The sequence below is a fragment of the Pelodiscus sinensis genome, chromosome 3 (assembly GCF_049634645.1).
Source record: "Pelodiscus sinensis isolate JC-2024 chromosome 3, ASM4963464v1, whole genome shotgun sequence".
Classification (NCBI taxonomy): domain Eukaryota; kingdom Metazoa; phylum Chordata; order Testudines; family Trionychidae; genus Pelodiscus; species Pelodiscus sinensis.
In genome coordinates, this window is record NC_134713.1 from 26371512 (window position 1) to 26394638 (window position 23127).

At 44.4% G+C, this 23127-nt stretch overlaps 1 protein-coding gene across 2 annotated transcripts; it reads right to left on the minus strand.

Annotated features, from left to right (window-relative positions):
• Positions 1-10031: 10031 nt before the first annotated feature.
• On the minus strand, positions 10032-16749 carry KCNF1 (potassium voltage-gated channel modifier subfamily F member 1). Of its 2 annotated transcripts, XM_025179209.2 has the most exons (3): positions 14466-16749; positions 12047-12173; positions 10032-11424 (listed from the first exon to the last, which is right to left on the minus strand). In XM_025179209.2, exon 1 carries the CDS (start codon positions 16077-16079, stop codon positions 14616-14618), a length of 1464 nt encoding a protein of 487 aa, XP_025034994.1. In that variant the 5' UTR covers positions 16080-16749; the 3' UTR covers positions 10032-11424; positions 12047-12173; positions 14466-14615. The 2 variants fall into 2 exon arrangements, with proteins under 2 accessions (XP_025034994.1, XP_075779612.1); XM_075923497.1 differs by having other exon boundaries at positions 10032-12173.
• Positions 16750-23127: the final 6378 nt, after the last annotated feature.

Below are 23127 nucleotides of genomic sequence, written 5' to 3' on the forward strand. Positions count from 1 at the left end.
GAGGTGGATTAACTACAGTGATGCAAAAGTCCCTTCCATTGCTCTAGCATGTGTCTACAGTAAAGCACTACAGCCACAAGTCTATAACTGTGCCATTGTAGCATCTGTAATGTACCCATAATGTATGTGAGGAGCAATTAGGCTGAATAGTAAGGAAAGTATCTCAATAGCAAAACCTATTTAACTATGTAACAGTCTTTCCAAAAAAACTAAAAGACAATAAATAGTGTAAGTTATTCAAAGAAAATTACACAGGGGAATACTTTGAATAATCTTGTATTGGCCAGGTATTGACAAATTGGGACCTGATAGGAAATATTTATCTGTAATATTCTATGTGGACCCCTACTAACCGTTGTTATGAGAGTCTCGACTACTACATCAATTGCTTCTGCAAATGTGCATGGGCTGACATTGTCAGCCACCAGCATCATATAACCTCAGTCATGCAGAACGTAATGCTATACACAGCCTCAAAAACAATTCTAGCATCATAATCAAGCAAACTGACAAAGGGGGCATTGTATTCATCATGAACAGAACAGATTATGAACAGGAGGCAACCAGACAACTCACCAACACCAGATTCTACAAGCTTCTCTCCTGTGATTCCACTAAAGCAGTTGTCTCCAACCTTTTTACACCGAAGATCACTTTTTAAATCTCAGAACAGGCCCCGCCCCTTCCTTGAAACCCCGCCCTCTCTATTCTCCTCCCATCCATCACTTGCTATCCCCAGCCCTTACTTACACACTCTGATAAATACTTTATTTTTAAATTATGCGATATATAAAATTAAAATCATATGTTTATAGTTATGAAATAAATGGTCTGTTTTTTATTCATGCTATTTAAATCTACAATGAAGCATTTATAATTATACATTTTGTGGGACAGAGTTCTGCGGCTGAGGACAGGGGAGAGGGAACAGGGTGCTGGGAGGGCAGGGGACAGGGTTCTTCAGCAGGGGACAGGGTGCCAGTGGGGACAGAGTTCGGTGAGTGGGGACGGGAGTGGGGACAGAGTTCTGTAGCTGGGGACAGGGGAGTGGAGTCTGGGGAGCGGGGACAGGGTGCCAGTGGCAGCAGAGTCACCTGCATCTGCCTCCTCCCAGGATTCTCTCTCCCCTCTCTCCCCCCGCGGGAAGCCAGCACATGCCTCCTCCGGGCCCCCCGCGGTGCAGGGAAACCCCAAGCGTGCCTGCCCCGGGGCTAACCCCCGCATCCCGCGGCGGGCCTGCACCAGGGGCAACTCCCACCCCTCCCGCGGTGGGGCCAAACCCCCCTTCCGCGGCCCGGCCTCTCCCCTTCCCTCCCTTCCCTTTCCGCAGCGCAGCCAACACCGGTGGGCACCTGACCTGGGGCCAAACCCCCCTCCCGCAGTGTAGTGCAGCCAATCCCCTCTTGCAGCACGGCCAACCCCCGCGGGTGCCTGCCCCGGGGTCAAACCCCCCTCCCACGGCATGGCCCGGACCGGCCAACTCCCTCCCCTCCTGCAGCACGGCCAAACCCCGGGGCCAACTCCCGCTCCCGTGGCGCAGGGAAACCCCTGCGCCCAACTCACCCCTCCGGCGCTGGCGGAGCAGGGAAGCTTCCACACTCCTCCTCTAGAGCCAATGCCTCCTCCCCCAGCACGCAACAAAACCCCCGGAAGTGACGCGGGCTTCAGAGAGGACTTCCGTCCACCCCGCGGGAAGCCGGCACTACACTAGAGGTAGGTAGTGGGGCTTCTTGGGGGTGGAGGGAAAATGGGAAATGGAGGGGGGACAGGATAGAGGTCTCTAAAAGCAGGAGTTGGGTGGAGAGGGTGCATACAGAAAAGTTCTTCATTAGTTCCCATAAAGAAGGACTAGAGGACACCAAAGGAAAGGAATGGGTAGCAGGCTTCAAACTAGTAACAGAAAGTTGTTCTTCACAAAGCACAGAGTCAACCTGTGGAACTCCTTGCTGCAGGAGGCTGTGAAGGCTACAACTAGAACAGAGTTTAAAGGGAAGTGAGATCAAGTCATGGAGGTTGGGTCCATGGAGTGCTATTAGCCAGGGGGTAGGAGTGGTGTCCCTGCCCAAGGTTTGTGGAAGGCTGGAGAGGGATGGCACAAGACAAATGGCTTGGTCACTGTCTTCGGTCCATCCCCTCCAGGGTCCCTAGGGTTGGCCGCTGTCGGCAGACAGGCTACTGGGCTAGATGGACCTTTGGTCTGACCCAGGACGGCCATTGTAAGCTCAGGGCTCAGGGTCGGGGGGTCTCAGTGGACCCCCTTGATTCTCTTGCACACCTGCTCCTGGATGGCCAGGCTGGCAGCTCTCCTGCCCTAGACGGCCACTTTCCTGTGCCTAGTGTGGAGATCGTGGACGAGGTCCACGATGTCTGCACTAGCCCAGGCGGGTGCCCGTCTCTTGCGGTCCCGGGCAAGCTCCTGGTAGCCGCCAGCCTGGTCCCGGGAAGAGGGGGAAGGCTGGGGGGCATTGGGTGGGTGGCTCGATCCATGCCAGGTGCAGGGTCTGCTGGCTGGGTGCTCGCAGGCTTGCACCTGGCACGGGCACCGAAGCCAGCCATGCCCCTTTAAGGGGTCCGGGGCCGGGAGGGGGGGCAGAAGAGTTTCCCTGGTGTTGGCCAGAGTGGCCACCAGGGAAACCTGGGGAGGGCTAGCCTCCCACTAGTTCGAATTAAGGGGCTACACACCCCTTAATTCGAACTAGCTAGTTCGAACTAGGCTTAATCCTCGTAAAATGAGGTTTTCCTAGTTCAAACTAAGCGCTCCGTTAGTTCGAATTAAATTCTAACTAACGGAGCGCTAGTGTAGCGCCTATGAAAGTTAGTTCAAACTAACGTTGTAGTGTAGACATACCCTATGGTTGTGACTATTTTCTTCCACTATTTGATCTGAGGAAGTGGGTCTGGCCCACGAAAGCTCATCAACTAATAAACCATCTTGTTAGTTTATTACTGGGGAGGGATAGCTCAGTGGTTTGAGCATTGGCCTGCTAAACCCAGAGTTGTGAGTTCAATCCTTCTGGGAGCCATTTAAGGATTTGGGGCAAAAACTTGTCACAGGTGGTACTTGGTCCTGCTGTGAAGGCAGGGGACTAGACTCAATAACCTTTCAAGGTCCCTTCCAGTTCTAGGAGATAGGCAATCTCCATTATTATTATTATAGTCTTTAAAGTGCTACATAGTCCTGTATTTTGTTTCAGCTACACCAGACTAACATGGCTACATTTCTATCACTACACTACCTTCCATATCCTAATGACTTACCCAACCAAATAATGGGTACTTATAGAAGTGCAAATTGTTCTTATCAGCCTCTTGTACCTTGAATAATCTAAATCACTACTTATTTTTCCTCTTGTTCTTCTTCCTCCCTGCTCCACTCGCCCCCCCCCCCCCCCCCATTTATTCTTGGATCTGGACTTTTAATACTCTAGTCATCTAAAGAAGTGGGTTGTACCATGAGAGCTCATGATACCATCTACATGTTTTGTTAATCTTTAAAGTGCTGTTAGACTATTAGTTGTTGTTTTTTAAGTTTTTCCAATTACAGAATAACTTGGCTAACTCTCTGAAGGTTTTGTAATATTGATGATTATTAAAATTATTTTATTGATAATGAACTAAACTGATAATGAACTGCTTGTTTATGATTTGCAGTGTTTGCTGTTAACATTCAACATTGTCCAAAAGGTCTCCCAGTATAATAGATGATGCAGTTATTTCTTATTCTAAATAATAGAGAAAACTCTGGCATGTCTGATGCTGTGGGGTTGAAATTGTAGGAAAGTGCTGACTTAGTAATGCCAAATAACTGAAATGCAGTAGAAACATTGTTCAAGATCAGCGGAGTGCATCTTTGATAAAGGATTGCCCCACAAGTCTGTGAGGGAATTGGGGTTTTAATTGATCTGCTGCAGCAAGCAAGCTGAAGCTACCTGACTGTTCTGAATGTTTTCTTCTTACAATATTGATCAAATTGACACGGAACCCCTTGAACTTTCTGTAATGGATGTAAAACTTCATTTGTACTGCTGTAAAATGGTACATCATAGAGTTTAGTTTCTTACAAAATACAACCCATAAATATTTGCCTTCATGCTGAATGAACAAAAATCAAAGGGGCCAGACTCAGCCCTTGGATGTATACTCCTGGCTCCAGATGAATCAATAGGGTAACCAATATGGCTTAGGTGACGGGAGCTGGGGTTGCCTCCCAAGACTAAATGAATTCTTCCTTTCAGTTTTTACATGCAATATTTGTACAGAGCTGCTGTCAGAATTGCCAGGCCCTGGGCAAGGTGTGTGTGTGGGGGGGGGGGGGGTGCTCTGGGCCACTGGAAGGGGTGGCCCTCAGACAGAAGTGGTGAGGCAGGGGGTCTAGGCTCCCCCAACCAGCTCTTAGCACTGCCCAGCCTGCACTTCCCAGATTGCCGGTAGACATTTAAAGGGCCTAGGGCTCTGGCTACTGACCAGTAGTGGCGGCTCATGCCCCAGGACAGCTACCCTTCCACTGTTGGCAGTCCTGTATTTATAGCTAGACTCACATAGGCGACTTTTTATACTCCACTCTTTGAATGTTGTTTTATTTTAAAATAAACATGTTGGTTTGGTCATGCTCAAATCTTCGTATGTCAAAGGAACCTGAGACTTCCCTTATGTGGGAGGACAAAAAGCAGCAATGTGAAAGCAGCAATGTGAAGGCATTGGCAATTTTCTCCTTAGGAAAACTAAGTGCTGCTGCTGTAGCTTTCAGCTCATTCTATTGCATTCATTTTTCACATAGGGATTAATATGAACGTTTTCCTGTGCTCCAGGCAGTCTTGGTAGTCCACATGATCAACTCAAAGCAGGCAAAACTCCAAATGAATTCAACCCTAATATTGTTAACATCTTAATGTCCTTTATATCGGAAGGGAATAAATATAACAACATGTAGAGTCTGATACTATTCTCAAACCAGATTTACACCAGTGCAACTTCTTTAACTTCAGTGGAGTTACTCCTGACTTACACCAGTGCAACAAAGAGCAGAATCAGACCCGTTTGTCTAACAGGTAGATCTCCTCAGGAAGGCTGATCTTCGTTTCAAACTGAAGGGGAGAGGAAATGTTGACATGAACATAAAAAGGGTGACCAGATGTCCCATTGTTAGAGGACTGTCCCATATTTGAGCCCTCCTGCAGGTCTCCCAACTTTTTTCCTAAAAATGGGCAGATTGTTCCATATTTTCCTTTCTCCCCACATCAGTACTGGCAGGTCTTGCTGCTGGCCAGATTCCTGCTCACCTGTGGTCCAACCACCAGCATTGAGTGGGGGGTCCAGAGGCTGACGATGGGGATAGGTGTTCAAGGCTAATTGTGGGGTTTCAATTCTGACAGTCTTTTTAGCACTATCCCCACTGCATGCTGGCTCATGCACAGCTGGAACGGGCTGTGCATTCTGGTGGTTGATATATGTAGGTGCCAGGCTTATGTGGTGCTGCTGCTGCGTACCCATCAGCCCTTTATATGCTCCCCCTCTAGTTGTCCTCTCCCTACTTTGCCCTTAGTCCTGCTGCTCCCCTCCCCCGGCAGGACACATCCTGCTCCCAGCACTGTGCGAAGAACCAGTGTCTGCTCAGAGCACTCAGCTCACCAACCAGCAGGCTCTTTCCTTCCCCCACTGCCTCTGGCTAGGCTGGCACCCTGGGAAAGCCCAAAAGTCTCTGGGCCCAGGGCACTGTCTATGAGGAGCTGAGCCCTGCATGGGCCAAAGCCCTGTACAGCGCTGGCATGGGAAAGTCTCTCTGCCCCTCAGTTAAGCTGTAGAGTGGTGGGGAGGAGGGGAAACAATTTCCAGCCTGTTTGTGTCCCCACCCTGCAGGCTCCACAGCAGCCTCCGGGGCAAGGCCTTAGCATCCTCTTCACCTGCCCCCTCTGCCCTTGGTATTGCCCCCAGGGAGCATGGGGCTGCTCTGTCCCATTTACACCCTCCCCGGCTGAGACACTTCTCCAGTCAGGTTTGCTGAAGCCCCTGCAGCCTGATTCTCTGGTTGTGGATGCACACGGCTTACCCCTCTCCTGTCTGTGCTGTAGGTGGGGGACAGGAGGCTGCTGGCTTATGTCAGTGGCCAGCAGCCACCTGGAGGTGTTAGCTGTCTTTTAACACTGTGCAGCCAAGAGGGCACAAGTTGCTTCCAGCCGTGGGGGGTGGTGGAATGAGCTATGCAAAGACATGGGCCAGATCCCCCGCCCCAGCAGCTGGAAGCAGCTCCCATCCCTTCCCTTCAACACAGTGCCAAAAGAGTGCTGCTGGCCACATTTGGGTGTGAATCCTGGCAGAAATCTGGTGACAGAGGGCATGTGCCCCTCTGTGCCCCCCACATGTTGCCTCAGGAAGTTGTGGTGGCAGGTACCAGGAGAGGAGAGTCCATCCTAGAGGCTCAGCCAGGCATGGAGGGTGGAGAGCACTGGGCAAGGAGAGCCTGGCTGGTCAGTCATCCCCCAGGTGAGAGGTGTAAAGAGAGAGAGAGAGAGAGAGAGAGAGAGAGGAAGTGTGTTGCCTCTCCCCACGTGAACCCTAAAGCCTTAAAGATAACAAGGTAAATAAAAACAATCCAGCTACACAGTATTTCTTTTTAACAGGGGCTCGGTAAACTCAATAGTAATTTGAATGTTTGCATTTCATAGTTAGGATTAATTGCCGTTGGTCTCACTTGAATGCAGGTAATTTTGCCAGATAACCTGTATTTAGCATAGGGGAAATAAGGTCACCCTAAACGTAAAAAGTTCTTTGTAGGAAAACAGTGGTGATCCAATACTGAACTGTTAGCCTGGTCCTGCAAACCTGTGCTCAAGTGGAAAGTCTTTACAACTTCTAACATTTACAATCCTTGGGTGAGTAACAGATATTGGCATGTGCAAGGTTATTCAGGATCGATGCCTGTGATTGTGGCACACCAGATGTGACTTACACCAGATACTGGTAACTTACACCAGATACTGCTCTGTTTGTTTTAGCAGACCTGTTTGTACCAATCTGTCTGGGATGCATTTCTGTGATCAGTGTCTCTGCCAAATATGGCCGATGATCAGTTTATACATCTGCACACTTACTTTTATAGATACCTAACTATTTGGTTTATATACCTGTCCCTCATACTACATAGTCAACCCAGGACAGAGCTATTGATGAGGGGAGGAGATATTTTGTGTGCCTTTTTCCTTTGTGTGTGCTCTCCATACTCTGTGCCTGGCTGGGACCCCAGGATGGACTTGTTTCTCCGGGAACCTGTTGCCACGCCTTCCTGACACATTGTGGGGGGGGAGGGAGAAAAATGGTCATATGCTCCCTCTCCCCAGATTACTGCTAGGGTTCACACTAGAATGTGGCCAGGAGCAGCCTTTTGGCACTGTGTGGGAGAAAAAGGAATGGGAGTTGCTTCCAGCTGTAGGTGAGAAGAAGGGGAGAAAGAGATGATCTGAGAATCTTTCTAAGGTCCTCCTTCCTCCCCCAATATACTATAAAAATTCTGCATATAAAAGCCAGAAGGTAAAAGGGATACTTGATTACAGTCAAAGTATCTACATGATGAATAAATATTTAATATTGAGTCTCTTCAATCTTGCAGAGAAAGGTATAACACAACCCAATGGAAATAAAGAGTATATTTTTAGCAGAGACTAACTAACTATTGGAACAACTACCAAGAGACATGTTGGATTCTCCATCACTGAAAATTTATAACTCAAGACTGGCTGTTTTTCTAAAAAGTCTGATCTAGGAATTTTGGGGGGAAGTTCTATAGTCTATATTATACAGGAGGGCAGACTGGATGGTCACAGTGGTCTCTTATGGTCTATGGAATCTATCAAAAACATCAAGCAGCATTCTGTGACCCATCACTCAACTTTCAGTGAACTGAAAGGAAAGTTATAAGCTGGCTTTTTGCCACTGAAGCTAAGCATGCCTCAATAGGCGGCAGGGCCATCCTTAGGCATACACAGAGTACACAGCTGCATAGGGCACTGCTAAATTGGGAACCCCAGTAATGCCTTAAGCTGTGCATACCTACCTCCAGCTGCAGGTAGCTCCAGGGACCTCAACCCCCCAGTCTCTCAGCCCCTACTCCACCTCCTCGCCCCAGTGAACCAATTCCCTGGCACCCCCTTCCTCTGCTCCAACCACCTTCCAGCTCTGGCGGTCCCAATTCCTTAGACCCCTGCTACTCCTATCAGCCTGCAGCTCTGGTTGGCTGCACCATCCTCCTTCCACCTGCTTGCTCCCTCACCGGCCTTCCTGCTCTATTCCTGTCTCCCATAGTTCCTGGCCCCACAGCCCTGAGCTCTGCCTGCCCCTTGCAGTGCTTCTGCCCTCTCTCCCTGTGGGAGCTGGGAAGTGCAGGTGCTTGTAATGCATAGGACGCCAGAATTCAAAAGGACGGTGTGACGTAGTGGGGGTAACTCGCTGGGGCTGTGGACGACCTCTGCTGTCTGTTGCACGACCCGGAAGGACAGGGGATGAGTCATTATGCAAAGAGGGTCTCTCAACCTGTCTGACCAGTTGCCCCCATGGAGAGGAACAAAGGAAGGTGGAATGCCACCCCTGGCTGGGGGGGCAGGGCTGGAAGAGAGTTAGTGAGTTTCTGTCTGGGAGCATGGAGGAAGCAGCCTCAGCAACAGGCTGGGGGGGTTTAGAAGTCATGACCACCCCCCCCATATAAAGGGGGACTGCGGCATCCTAGGCCTGCCCTGCAACCAGATGACATCTGTGCTGTGCTGTATCCTGGAGAAGCAATAAACTCCCTCTGTTCTACTGGCTGGTGGAGTTTGTTCGTGCCATTTCAGGGGTGCAGGAGGCGGGGGAACCCCAACACGTCGTCACAGACGGTCCTGGTAAGTGACATGGCTCTTACTTCAGTGAGACTAATACCACATATTGCAAAATATGACAGTCATTGCCCACACTTCAAAAAGCCATTTCCATTCCATTGTGTTCTCCCATGGTGTCCTGAGAGTTAAAAACAGGCATCCCTTTACCTATCAAGTTATCATCTTGCACTGAATTAACCTTATTAAATTAAGAATAGTGGGCCAGATGCTGCTCACTGTTGCACTGATATAAGTCTGGAGTAACTGCATTAAGAAAATAGAATCAGATTTATACCAATGACGGAAGTCAATAACTAATTTGTGGGTCAGCCCTTTGCTTTAAGTCTGTGTAATGTGACTTGTTGCCAGATGTAAACAGGCAGTGCTTTCTGAAGGTTCACAAACCCTGGATGGCTGTATATAGAAGCTGCCCAGTGAATAACCTAGCCAGGAAACAGTTTGGCTTGCTGCCCAAAGACTAAAAGAAATACACCTTGTTCCACAACAGTGAAGAGTGGAACTGTTCAGGGAGATGGGGAGCTGAGGTAAATTAACTTCCAGCCTCCTACCTGCTGTGACTGGCTTTCCTCCAGCTTGTCCTCTCCTCACCCTGCTCTGAACTTGTTGCTCTAGGCTTTTCCACAGACCTCTGTATGAAGTAACTCCATTGTAAGGCCCCCTAATAGTCCCAACTAGAGGCAATGCTTTGCAGGGGGCTATAGCTGCCCGTTCCATGGGTAATTTAGGGCTGGAATTGTTGTGGGTCAGGAGCAGGAAGAGGTGGGAGCTTGAGGAAAGGCATATGGTATGTCTACACTTGCACCTTCTTTTGAGAGAGGGATGCAAATGAAGACATTCGATATTGCAAATGAATCTGGGATTTAAATATCCCGTGCTTCATTTGCATAATTGCGTTATGGTGCTATTTCAAAATAGCGCTATTTCGGAATAACAGATGCTGTTAAAATGCAGTTATTTTGAGAGAAAACCCTTCTCTCAAAATAACTGGTGAACCTCATTGTATGAGGAATAAGGGTTATTTTGAGAGAAGGATTTTCTCTCAAAATAACTGCATCTTAACAATGTCTGTTATTTTAAAATAGCGCCATAACGCCATGCAAATGAAGTGTGGGATATTTAAATTCCGGATTCATTTACAATTTCGAATGTCTTCATTTGCATCCCTCTCTCAAAAGTTTAATGACTGATATTATAGGACTCAGTCCTACAAGATGCTGACCCATTAAAGCACTTAAGTATGTGCTTATCTTTAAACTTTAAGCATTGCATCGTTAATGGGACTACTTGTTCTTAAAGTTAAGCACAGTTTTAAGTACTTTCCTGAATCAGTGCCAGAATGTTCAGTCACTTAACATTTTTTTGAATTTTCAGATTGTTTGCATTTGACTGGATTTTGCCTTGGCTGGTATGGAAATACAAAAGTTCACTCAGGTAGGGGGAAAAGGTGTGTGGCCTCCACCTCAGGTCCTGCCTCTCCCACTCCCAGCCTCTTCCCTGTCCTTGCTCTGCCCCTGATGCACCTTTTCCATCTCCCCCAAGAGATGTGGCCAGGGGGACTAGCAGGGCCAGAGGTCAGTACCAGCAGCGCCGGTCAGGCTCCTTCCCACACTCACCAGCAGCAGCAGGGCATGCAAAGCACAGCAACTCCAATTCACTTTGCTTCCTGGCTGCATCACTCTGCTTCGGTGAGGTCCCCTGAGCGATACACTGCCAGTGAATGTGAGAGGAGCCCTGAAACACCTGCTCCGGGCACCAGGCATCTCTGCCTCTTCCTCCCCACCCCCTGTAGTCTCCTTGTTAGTTGCTGGCTAGTCCCTCCAATCCACAACACTTGGGGCACATGCCTCCTTGTGCTACCCCTCCACACATTGCCTGCAGCTGTTGTTTGTTTTCCTTCACATAGTATGGCGTGTGGTTTTGTTTTATTTTCTTTGTGTGTGCACATGGCTAACTTTGAAATATAAAACAGCACATTCTTAGATTTAAAATAACTAGCTAATGGTATTATTGAACCAATAACTTTCTCCAGAACTTTGGATCTGTTTCTTATTGTTAATATGGTAATTAATTATTTGTTTATTTGCTTAGATATTTTTCCTACTGATTTTCTGTGAATAAAAATTGCACCAGTGAGCTGCCATAGATGTTTGTATACACTGATCTGTCCGTATTTATGTTTATTCTCCTTTTGAGGATAACATAGATAAAACACGTATTATGTGCATATTGTTAAAATTGTAAGAAAAAATGTGTGCCCACAGGATGTATAGCCCCGCCCACCTCAGCTCTCCCATCAGGAAGAGGTTGGCACCACCCCTAGCTCCCACTCATCTTTGTGGGAGGTGAGACCCGTTCCCTTCACTTACCTGTGAGTCTGGAGGCAGCAGGGAGAGAAGAAGGTGAAATGGCTGGAATCTGCAGGGGATCCAGATCTGTGGTATTAGAGGGACTGAGAGTGCGTGTGTGGGAGTTTTGCTTGGGAGGCTCCTTTCCCTCATCTCTAATTTTATTCAGGTGAGAGGACTGAATTTCCAGGGCCACGCACTCCTACTTCTGCTCCCTGTTGGAGATAAGATTGCTGAGACATCTGGGGATGTGTAATGCACCTGCTGATATTATTCCTGCAAGCCTAAATTCTATGGCAATGGCCTGGGTGGATTCATTGGGCAGGAGCAGCCCTGCACAGTTGCTAATAGCCGAGTGACCAATCCGCTTTTCCTTGAAGTCAGTAGCCAAATTCCCAGTGACCTTTATGGGAGAGGGAAGTGGGCCTTACCCCTGAATTATGTGACTGCTGCCATAGCAGTTACTCCCAGCTTGGAACAGAGAGCAGCCACCATGGCTGAAAAGATCACAGACCTTCCATAGACCAGCACCCTCAGAACTTGGGCTGGACTAAGCTCTTAGGGAGAGACAGTGCCCAGGTTTTGTTGACCTAGCAGAGGAGGAGGAGGAGACTCTGCCCTGCACAGGCGAGTAAGAACTATACACTTTGTCAATTTGGACCTGATTCTGTGTTCAGCTCCTGCTCTCTGAATGTTCTCTCCAGCAGGCGGGTGAGAGAGAGGCTGGAAGTGGACAGAGCATTGGTTTCACCCTCTCCCACCCCCTTCGCTTGCTGACTAGGGTCTCCAGTCAGGCTTGATGGGGATAGTCATTTTGACCTTTGAAAACTACAGTACCTAACTTATCCTCTGAGCAAGAAAGGAGCAGGGAGGAGTGGTGCCTCAGAGCTGTGTGTCTGGGCCACAGTGCTGCCTGAAATGCTTTCTCCCATGGTGTAGCACCACCCTGGGCTCAGGACCATACCTAATTGAAGAAATAAGTTAATAAGATTACTCTTAAAAAAATAATAGGCTATTCCTTTATCTAATACCCTATTAAGTCAATTGTATACTGTAGCAGCAAGTGGTTATGCTAATGAACAATACTAATGATATTATTTAGCATTTTTGTTTCCCATTTTCAGAGTGCTTTGCAAACATTAATTCGTCCTAATGCCTCCCTGTGAGGTAATGAAAAAATATTAATATTCCCATTTATAGAAAAAACAAAATATCAATGAATATTGCTTCACATCCTGCTCGCTCTTCTGCAATTGTAAAACAAAACGAGTTTGAAGCTTAGATGGAAATTGCTGACCACTAGGCCATAATAAGGGGGAATTTAGGTCACAAGTTGGGGAAGAATAAGGGACTTATGAAACCCTCCACTTTCACAGATGAAAGTGTGGGCATCCAATTGACCCAGCCTCCAAGACTATATGGAATGTGGAAGTGTCACCCAGGAGGCATTGTTTTTCCTTCCCCTTGTCATCACCACAAGGGGATCTGTAAATGGGTTGGATGAGGTGGAGCTGGGCTGGACTAGGGCTGAGCCTGGAGAGTGGGAAACAATGGCAAATGTTATATAATTTCCCCCACCAACCCTGCAAACAGCCTGTGTACAGATGGCCGTATTCCTCCAGGTAGTCTCCAACATCAACACAGAGCACAGGAAATGTGTTTATGAGGTGAAAGAACTTTAAAGAACTTGGGACTGGGTTGCTCAAAAGGAGTTAGGCTCATAGCTTCCATTTACTTTCAATAGAAATTAGGATCTTAACTTCTTTTGGGCAGCATTCAGCCCTCACTGAGTTTTCCTGGCCCTGTGTAGGAGTAACTTACCTAAAAGTAGGAACTATCTCATATCTCATCGTATTTCAGTTGGCGTAGGTGATGCTATGCTTATAATGTAATATAAATAAATAATATGGGCAGGGACAGGGTGGCACAGAAGTCTTTTGTTTCTTTGTTTTTAACTATTTGGACTCACGCTGTTAATATTTAACATATGAGGTGCAGATTTTCTACTCCATTACACCAGTTTTATAATAATGTAAATGTTGCTTTTAATTTAATTGCCCCAATATAAAACTGCTGTAACTGAATGGAAAATCAGACCCATGGATGTCATGCCTTACACTTCACCAAAATTCACTCTAATTTCAGTGGAAGTGTTGCTTGCACAGGGATTGCAGGATTGAGCTTAAGGCTTAGTGTCTATGTTGTTTTAATAAATTAACCTGTTACATGCTGAATTAACCATAATAAAACCAAGCAGCTTTTACAAGTATGAAAGATGTTTACTTTTATTTAAGAAAATAAAGCAAAGCTTTGTTCTATTTCATGAGCAATTCATCACCATAAATGTTATAATGATTTTAATTTTTATTGCCAGCTTCTTTATATGTATTTTACAGTGATTTGAAATTCTTTGTTTTGGGTATAATTTAACTCCCAGGGTCAATCTGGCTCAGTTTTATACTGAATTATAAGAAATTATTTTTATAAAAGTGATTGAGTTCAAAAAACCTGAAAGTCACTACAATTGTAAAAGCAGATGTTTCTGTTGTAATTCAGTAAAGACTAACATTTGTTTTACTTGCTTTAAAAACCCTACCACACTGCACTGATTCTGCTCCACACCTCAGTCAAAAGAAAACTTCGTTACATTTTAAAATAGATTTTTCACAGAAATAAGGACTGATGTTGTTATCCAAAAAGTCACCCATAATTGCATTTATAGAATGTAGAAGCCATCTTTTGACTGGCTCACACAGCCACTGCCTGTGATCATATTTTTAATTAACACTTGGATAAAAACACTGCTTATAACATTTTACTAGATACCTAAAAGCTTTAGGAATGACAGCAGGGGTGTCCAAAACAGTTCGTATCATGGCGGTGCTGAGAATCATTGAACCAAACTGTAAACCCTGTATCTGATGGAAAACACTTCAAACCAGGGCATGCTGCTGCACCCCTAATTCCAGCATCTATGAGTGCAGTTTGATTGAATGTCCTAATGACAAAAGTACTGAACAAAGCCTGAAACACAAGTTCTCTGCAGCATTGTTATTCTTTATTATTACAGATACAGAATTTTGATGTTTGTAAAGTTAACATCCAAGTAATTATACATATTACTGCTCAAGAAGCTGGTTTCAATCTCTGAAATGGTTACAAATGGATTTTGTCAGGATGTATTAATTATAACCAGTCACATCTCAACTGCTTCCTAGTATCATATTCCAGGTAATAAAAACAAAGTCTTACCAACCTCTGAGGAAGTGGCGGTGAGGGATAATCTGTATTCATGTTTGGAAAAGAAAGGCAGTGCTCTCTCAGCAATGACAGGTCCCTTTAATCTTTTCAATAGAAGACTGTCAGCTTGTCCCAGTCCATAGCTGAACAGTGACAGCCACTTAGTTTATTTGCAGCTTTGAAGCCTGGTCCTGTAATGTTTCTCATCTGATAGGAGATGAATGAAGGTGTCACTGTGGGAAACTTTTAGCTGTCTGCTCCATGAAGGATGCTCCTTGCCTTCCCTCATAAGATCCTCTAGTTCATTCTTGGAGCTTCCAATTTTCCCCTCACCTGAGTATAACTCCATCAGCTCCAGTTCATGCTTGGCAGCTGTTTCTAAAACTCTCTGTTTATTATAGTATCTGACAAAGTTATTTATGATGGGATGGATGGGAAGTGCAATAGCTATCACCCCACAAAGGAAACTGACGGCAGCATTCAGTTTTCCCAATGTTGTCTTAGGATATATGTCTCCATATCCCACCGTGGTCATGGTTATAATTGCCCACCAAAATGACTGGGGGATGCTTTTAAATAAGGTTTCAGGGTGACTTTGCTCCATGGTATAACCAAGGGCAGAAAAGACAAAAATTCCAACAGCCAAGTACATAAGGAGCAGTCCTAGCTCCTTAAAGCTTCTTTTAAGAGCATAGGTTAAAGTCTGTAGCCCAGAAGAGTGACGTGCCAGTTTGAAAATTCTAGCAATCCTCATGATCCGAAGGGCTTGAACTGCCTGTTGAACATTTGTTAATTCCATCATTCTGGCACCCAAGTGGGTCAAGACCAAGCTGACATAGAAGGGAAGTATTGCAAAAGCATCAATAATATTCATGAAAGAAATCACAAAGCGCAGTTTATTAGGAGAAGAAATCAGTCTAAGCACATACTCCAAGGTAAACCAGCCTATACATGCTGTCTCAATGTTGTCCAGCATAGGGTGTTCCACATGATTTCCCTCAGAGTCAACTATCTGGAGTTCTGGAATGGTCCCCAGGCACATCACTACAGAAGAGATTAAAATAAATAGAAAGGACAACACTGCGATGACTCTAGCTGAATAGGACGATTCTGGTTTCTCCATTAATTTCCAAATACATTTCTGGTATCTCTTCCAGCGATTTTCAGAAGCATCCATTCCCAAATCATCCAGAATTAATTGCACTCTTCGTGCTATTTCTTCCAGTTCCTCCTTTTTTTCACTCAGATGAGTTTTGCAGCAGTCATCCAAGAATTTAAGGTCTACTTTCCAAAATTCCATTTCATTCTTGAAACATATAGGGCATATTCCTTTCTTCATGTGAATTTCTCCAAAGTAATATATATCAATGATGCATTTGAAAGCATCTGGATCTCTATCAAAATAAAATTCTCTTTTCCCAGGATCATAGTCATCACAAAGAGAAAAAATAGTATCATATCCCCCTGATAAACAGTTGATCAACTCTGCTAATCTTGTTTCTGGATATCTGTTCAGATTTTCTCCGTATAGCACCTGCCTAACGCCACCAACATTGACTATAATCTCTACATCTTCATTTTTTTCAGATCCATTACTGTCCACATCTGGAAATGTAGATTCACCTGCCATTTTAATTTTATTGATTTTTAATATCTATCAATTCTTAGTTTGCTTCCAAATCTTTGCTGTTTGTAGCTTCTTTGTGAAAGCAAATCACGACCAGGTAATGTATATTATAAATCTTACTGAAATGACTGTGAGTAATGCTAGAAAAGGTTACAGAAATAAACCTGCAGTCAGCAAAACCTTGCAAGGTATATGCAACAAGCTGCAGTGAAAAGACAAGTCATCAGGCTGTTGTGCGTAGAAGCAGGGACGTTAGAAAGAAATCAACTCCTCCAGCAGATAAAAAGAAACCACTAACAAAACTCACCCTCTACTTCAGTGCTTGAGATTCTTTTCAGGGTCCATTCTCTCTCTTCCTCTGAAACAATATTTATTCAGAATGGCAGTCGCGTCAGTTCAAAAAAATCCCTTGTTCTGATTAATGAAAAGTGAAATAATTGATCATTCTTTCTGAAAGACAATCAGCAGGGTGATCCCACAGAAAGCTGTTGCAGTTTGTGCCTTCAGCTCCAAGGACTCAAGGAAAGCTTCTGTGTTTATTTTTACTTTAAGATCTGGAGTTTATATGTTGACTCGTTCACACAGTGACAGGAAGTATGCAGAGGAGAAACTTGTGCTTGTTTTTCTTTTGCTGTTTCTAAACACAATAGGAATTCCAAGCTGATGTGAGGCTCGTTCCAAACTATACCCTCTTCTGGCGAAACTCAGCAAAGCACAATCTGTACAGAAAAGCAGTTTAACTGTTTTGGTGTATGTCTAGCTATAATGCAATTTTCTTTATAACCCTATGCATTTTGAATACTTTAAAAATATGAGTGTCTAAAATGAATTGCAAAACATGATCATATATAATATAATTAAGAGCTGTAATGCAGCTCTAGAGAAGAAAAAATCCAGGCTTGTTTTTTCAGCTGGTAAGGAGTAACAAAAGTGTCTACTGCATTTTTACATAAATGTAACCCTTCTGCCAGGTGGAGCCAGCAGCCAGGTCCGGGTTCAATATCTAAGGATTCCTTTCCAGTGATCCAACACAGAGCCCGCTCCAGCCCCCACCCAGTAACTTGGAAAATTCACGTGCCACACCTGGGCAACATGGAGAAGCAACATTTTCACACTCAAGTGCAGAGTCTGGGTGTAATAAAGAAACCTTTAATAAAAGGAGGGAAGTAACTTGGCATTAATTTGTGAAAACAGCACAAACAGATCTCATCAACATAAATCATGAGTAAAAGACCCTCCCCAAAACAGGTCAGGCAGTGTCCTTTTCCCCTCAGGTCCTTAAGTTCAGCAACCCAATTGTCTCTGTCATGTGCCCAACCCTTCTCTGCACCCTACTCACAGTTGGTGCCCTTGGTCATTGGAGACCTAGAGTTCAGAGGTGCATCCGCAGAGTTCAGTTTCCACCCTGAGTAGGGGAGATCAAGGGACATCTTACTTGCTGTGCTGCTTGATGGGTGCTCACTCACCATTCTTGCCGTTCCTCTCTACCAGCCACCCTGCTGGCTGCTTGTTGAATCTCACCGCCACCGCTCTGCTGACCACTTTCTGTGCCCCTCTGCCTCACCAGCCACACATTTGCCAGGTGTCAGTCACCTTCTGGTGCCGCCTGCCTCTCTACTGTGAACTCTGCACATCAGTCTCTTAGTAATATTTAGCTCTTTGCAGCCGGGCAGAAACACTGCTCCCTCTTGAGTGATTTCAGCTTTCATCTCTTAGCAGGCCAGGTGGAAACACAGTCCCTATCACAACAGATTTCAGCTCTGACTGAGCATTTAAAATAACAAAGGGGCTCCTGTTTAGCTCTTTCTTTGAAGGGGGGGACAGCTTAAACCAGTGCAGGAAGGACCTTTGTGGGAGTGTCCACATCTCCTGGCTGGGAAACTCTAGACTTTGTTGGTGTTCACACTAACCTGGGTGGCGGGTCTCATAGATTGCTTAGCTGCACCCCCCTGATGCAAGTTAGAGCCTACTAACACTTTGCTGCCCTGCGTGAAGTCCTGGGACTCCTAGACCACTTACCCACTCTGCCTTGATTGCAGGTTAGAAGCTACTAATTGTTTGCTGCTCAAAGCACTAGGTGCAGCTAATTTCCCCTTTTGAACTCACCTGTACAGATATATGACAGTGCAGCAGCATAGTCTCCCTCAGAGTGACAGAGAAGGATGGCCATGTAGTCTATATGCCATTTTGAGAGACTGCGGGTTCCAGAGGTGTTTCTCATTTTTGAGTAGGGGAAATACCTCTCATACTAATATAATCTCACAAAATGGGAAAAACATTCTGAAGTGTGATCAGTGTGTGTATTTCATTACACATGACAAACTGTCATTTTAATAGGCAAATGCTAATGCATGGTGATCCACAGCCAACAAGAGCTGCGATCGTCCAATACCTGAAGAGGCGTAGGGAAAGATAGAGGTGATGGCCCACCAGTGTCTAATCCTGTGGACTGGATCCAGCTCATGGGCTGGAATTTGCCCACCCCACTCTTGCCCTATAAGTATTATATCATTTCACTAGCTCTAAAACCATCCTATACCTATCTAGCAATTTGACAAGACATTGGGGGACTCAAACTTTTAATCCATTTTGTGTTTATAGGATAATCAATTCTGCTCAGTTAGGATTTCATTTCATTTTACTAAATTTAATTACTTTCCTTACAATGTGCTGTTTAATTCAACATCATATTGACATTTTGCATACTAATTTGCTTTGCTCACAGTAGAGTCGTAAGTCTGTGTCAGTAATACCATATGTACAATAAAGACTCATTGTATGTGTTGTGGTGATGTCTTCAAAGAACAGGTTATTCTATGATTAATGGAATTGTTGCTAAAAATCTTCCTTATTACTGTTCTATGCCATATTTAATTATTCTGTCAGTATAAGAAACTAGCCAATTAGCCCATCATAAGATGGGATTTTCAGGTCTCTCCTCCACATCGGTCTTCTCTCCTGAGCCTCCGGTCTCTCGCTCCGTGTCTCTCTCTCTCTCTCCTCCTCCTCCTACTGCCTCCCCCCCCCCCCCTCTCTCAGCTCTTCTCTGCCTCCTGCCTCTCTCTCTGTCTCTCTCTTTCTCTTCGTCTCCCCCTCCTGCCTCTCACTTGGGGGACCGCGGAGCCCAAACGACTGTTTGGGCTCCACACTCCCCGTGCTGCATGGGGAGCACAGAGCCCAAACAGTCGCTTGCGTCACTTGCTCCCACGCGGCGGCCTGGCTGAGCGGTGCAGAAGTCAGCCGAGAGCCACAGCAGGAGGTGAAGGGGGGCGGGGCGATGATGTTCACGGCCAGGGAGTGGGGCCTGGAACCGCTGTCATGCCGCATGTCCCCGCCCCCTTTCCCCTCCCACCGTGGCGCTCAGCTGACTTCTGCTCCGCTCAGCCAGGCCGCCGCGGGGGAGCAAGTGGCGCAAGCAGCCGTTTGGGCCCCGCACTCACCATGCAGCACAGGCCGCCCAGAGGGAACAGCCAGCATTTCAGCATTACAGACTCAGACATTGGGTTACTATATATATGATAGGAACTTTGTCAATGCTTTCAAGTTTTGTTGCAAATGCTGATGATGCCATGGGTTAATTTAAAATCAGTTACAAATGCACCAATCATTTGCAGCATTGTTGATTATTTTAAAATTAGGATGCTGCCTGTATCTGGAATGGATATTAAAGATCATTTGGCCCTTTCTTAAAGGAGAGTCTCCCCAATGTCTGGCCCAATTTTTCCTTCTCTGTCTGTTGTGTGTTTGTGTTTCCTTGTTGGGCACTGACAAAAAAACATGGCCTCCAGAGAAGCAACTGACTTGAGACTGGATCCGGATATCCAAAAAAGTACATTTTTATTCAACAACAAGTTATTCATTTCTGTGGTACAGAAGAATAATCAAGTGCAGTGGACAAACTACTGGGGGGAAATTCTATGAGCCTATATTATTCAGAAGTTCACATCACAATGCTCCCTTCTGACCTTCAGATCTATGAAGTATCAGACCAAGCCATCCTAAATGCTTCTACGGTCTATTAAAAATAGTTCAAAACTCAATTTGTTCTCAATCATTTCCAGATGTAATTTACAGTAAGTTAAACTGTCAGACTGTATCTTTATGTGTTTGGTGCTAGTCACCAAAATCCCCCTAAATGACAGTCAAGAAAGCATTGTCAACTCTTTTGTTTCTAGGTAGCATCAGGATTACACCAGTTATAGACCAGTGTAGTAAAAAAACAAGAGTTTATGTAGACTTTATGGCACATGGCAGGCTAGATATTATAATGCTCACCATTTTCATGGGTAAATTGAGATTTCTGTTAATGATCCATTCAGAATTGGTGGCAATATCATATCAAACATTTGTCGGTCGTTCACTATTAATCTCTTGAATTCATTTTTTATTTGATAGAACTAATTATAGCATTTTTATAACTAAAGCTAGTTGGAAAATGAAATTTTTGTTTCATTGACTTTTTTGAAAAATTCTTTTAATTCCAAATCAGAACGAAGTCAGCATTTCCTACAAAAAAAACACACTGAAAAGTATCAATTCAGAAAGATCAAAGTGTTTCATTTTGGTAAGATAAAGCATTTAAATTAATGTAAGTTAAAACTTTATGATAATGATATAAAATATTAAATCACACCAAAGTAAATGACAAAGTCAAAACAAAACATTTTATCTTATTGAAATTAAACCTTCTACTATTTTTTAAATTAAATTTTACTTTTTTACCATTGAAAATATTATTGAAATCAACACATTCCCATAAGACATTTTGAGAAATCTGATTTCCCAACAAAAATCTGCTCAGTTGAAAATTGTTCTATCAGCATTAGTTCTAACACTCACAAGACTCATAATAGCTCTCTGCTAAGCCCTTATCCAAAAATTTGAAATGACAGATTAAGTTGAAAGAGTTAATTATATCTTCTCAACATTCAGCTGATGGCTAGGGGGAAACATCTATAACAAGCCAAATAGCAACTAAATTCCATTTCTCAAACAATTTATGATCTATTCTATTTGTTGTCTACACAGAGACAATTTCAAAATAAGCTCATTTGATTGAGACTCGGAATAAGCTACATGATTTGCGTAGCACAAATTGCGTAGCTTATTTTGACAGAAGGGTGTTGTCTAGATGCACCCTGAGTATGTCAACAAGTCTCCATGAGTATGCAATCCTTGATCTGTGCAGAACAGAAATTTTGTTTTCGAACCGTCTATAGTTAGAATTAATTGTAACTTTTTATCAAGTCCCAAAAATTTCTCTTCTGAGCTAGAGCTGACTTAATTATGTGACAATTAAAAAAAAAAGTCTGAAATTATTGACCCTTTTTTGGTTGTTTAAGGTCATTATTTTGACACAGCAAAAAAAAAAGAGACATTTTCTGTCCAATTGTTTTAACATTTAAAGTATGGTATTCATTACTGCTCTGAACACAAACACTGAAACATTTTGTTCTTTAATTGAGATGTCTGATTAGTAAAAATAATGTTAAAATTTATCTTTAGGAATAAATGCAACACATTAATTGAGAATAGTAAGCAAATTTTCAACCTCAGCAAAAACTTCCAAATCAACAAAACAGTTTACAGATTGCAAGAACAGAGCCTACTTATGTGCAAGTGAAGTAGCCAATGTGAAGCTAATTCATCTTTATTGCAAGAATGTCTCAAATAGGTAAGTGGCATTTTTATTCCTGGTAACTGTAAATTCATTGTAAAACCTGCCTCTCAGCAAAATACACTCAAAGAATTGCATGAAGGCTTTCAAGAATTTAATTCTTTTTCTGTTCCCGATTGTTTGCAAACTAATCCTGGTGTTCTTCAAACATATTAATTATTAATTATTATTATTTCTAGAAATCCCAACCTTTATTGGTGCTCCATTTCTCTGACTGGGCAATTAAAAATTTTGGAAACAAGATTGTAAGGAACAACAAATGGCAAACACTGAATAACAATTAACAAGTAGGGATGGTTTGTACACCAACACTCTTGTTCACATTCTTGTATGGGCATTGTTTGAAGAATAGCTTTTCCCCACGCATGTTAATAATGACTGAATATCTCTGTATGGTTAATAAACGGCAGAATTACCTTGACTTAACCCATTACTTCTGAGGGATCTAAATGGATGTGCATGTTCATCTGTTTCAAGGTAGAGGCCTAGCTCTTCTCTTCTGTGTTTTTCCTCTTTCTCTCTTAATTTCCTGCTCTCCTCATTTTCTTATTCTTTGCATTTTTTTAATCCCTTAGGGTATGTCTACACTACCACCCTAGTTCAAACTAGGGTGGTAATGTAGGCAACCGGAGTTGCAAATGAAGCCCGGGATTTGAATTTCCCGGGCTTCATTTGCATCTTGCCGGGCGCCGCCATTTTTAAATGTCCGCTAGTGCGGACTCCGTGCCGCGTGGCTACACGTGGCACGGACTAGGTAGTTCGGACTAGGCTTCCTATTCCGAACTACCGTTACTCCTTGAGGGAAACGAGGAGTAACGGTAGTTCAGAATAGGAAGCCTAGTCCAAACTACCTAATCCGTGCCGCGTGTAGCCATGGGCACAGAGTCCGCACTAGCGGACATTTAAAGATGGCAGCGCCCGGCGAGATGCAAATGAAGCCCGGGAAATTCAAATCCCGGGCTTCATTTGCAACTCCAGTTGCCTACATTACCACCCTAGTTCGAACTAGGGTGGTAGTGTAGACATACCCTTACTCTGAATGGATTTATGTCTATGAAAATAGCAACTGGGGCCCCAACTGTGATTGAGTCATGATTGTATTAGGCATTCTACATGCACATTGGAATATATTAAAGCAGAGGCACAATAGACCTGTGTCTAAAACCCCTACTCCTGCTGTCAAGCCATTAGCTGAGTTGCTCCAGCATCAGCACAGCAGGAAGAGAAGTGCCACAGTTGTTCCAGTCAGTTAGAGGCAGAACTTCACCACTTTTGTCCTGCTTTAAGGGTGAACAACCTGGAGGAGAAGGTAGAGAAGACAAGTAGTGGGTAGGGAGTGTCTCGAAGGCCAAGGAAGAGCAGGGGTGAGAAGAG

Bases quoted from the DNA above. Each gene is read 5' to 3' on its own strand.
- KCNF1 (XM_025179209.2), bottom strand. From the start codon at position 16,079: ATGGCAGGTGAATCTACATTTCCAGATGTGGACAGTAATGGATCTGAA.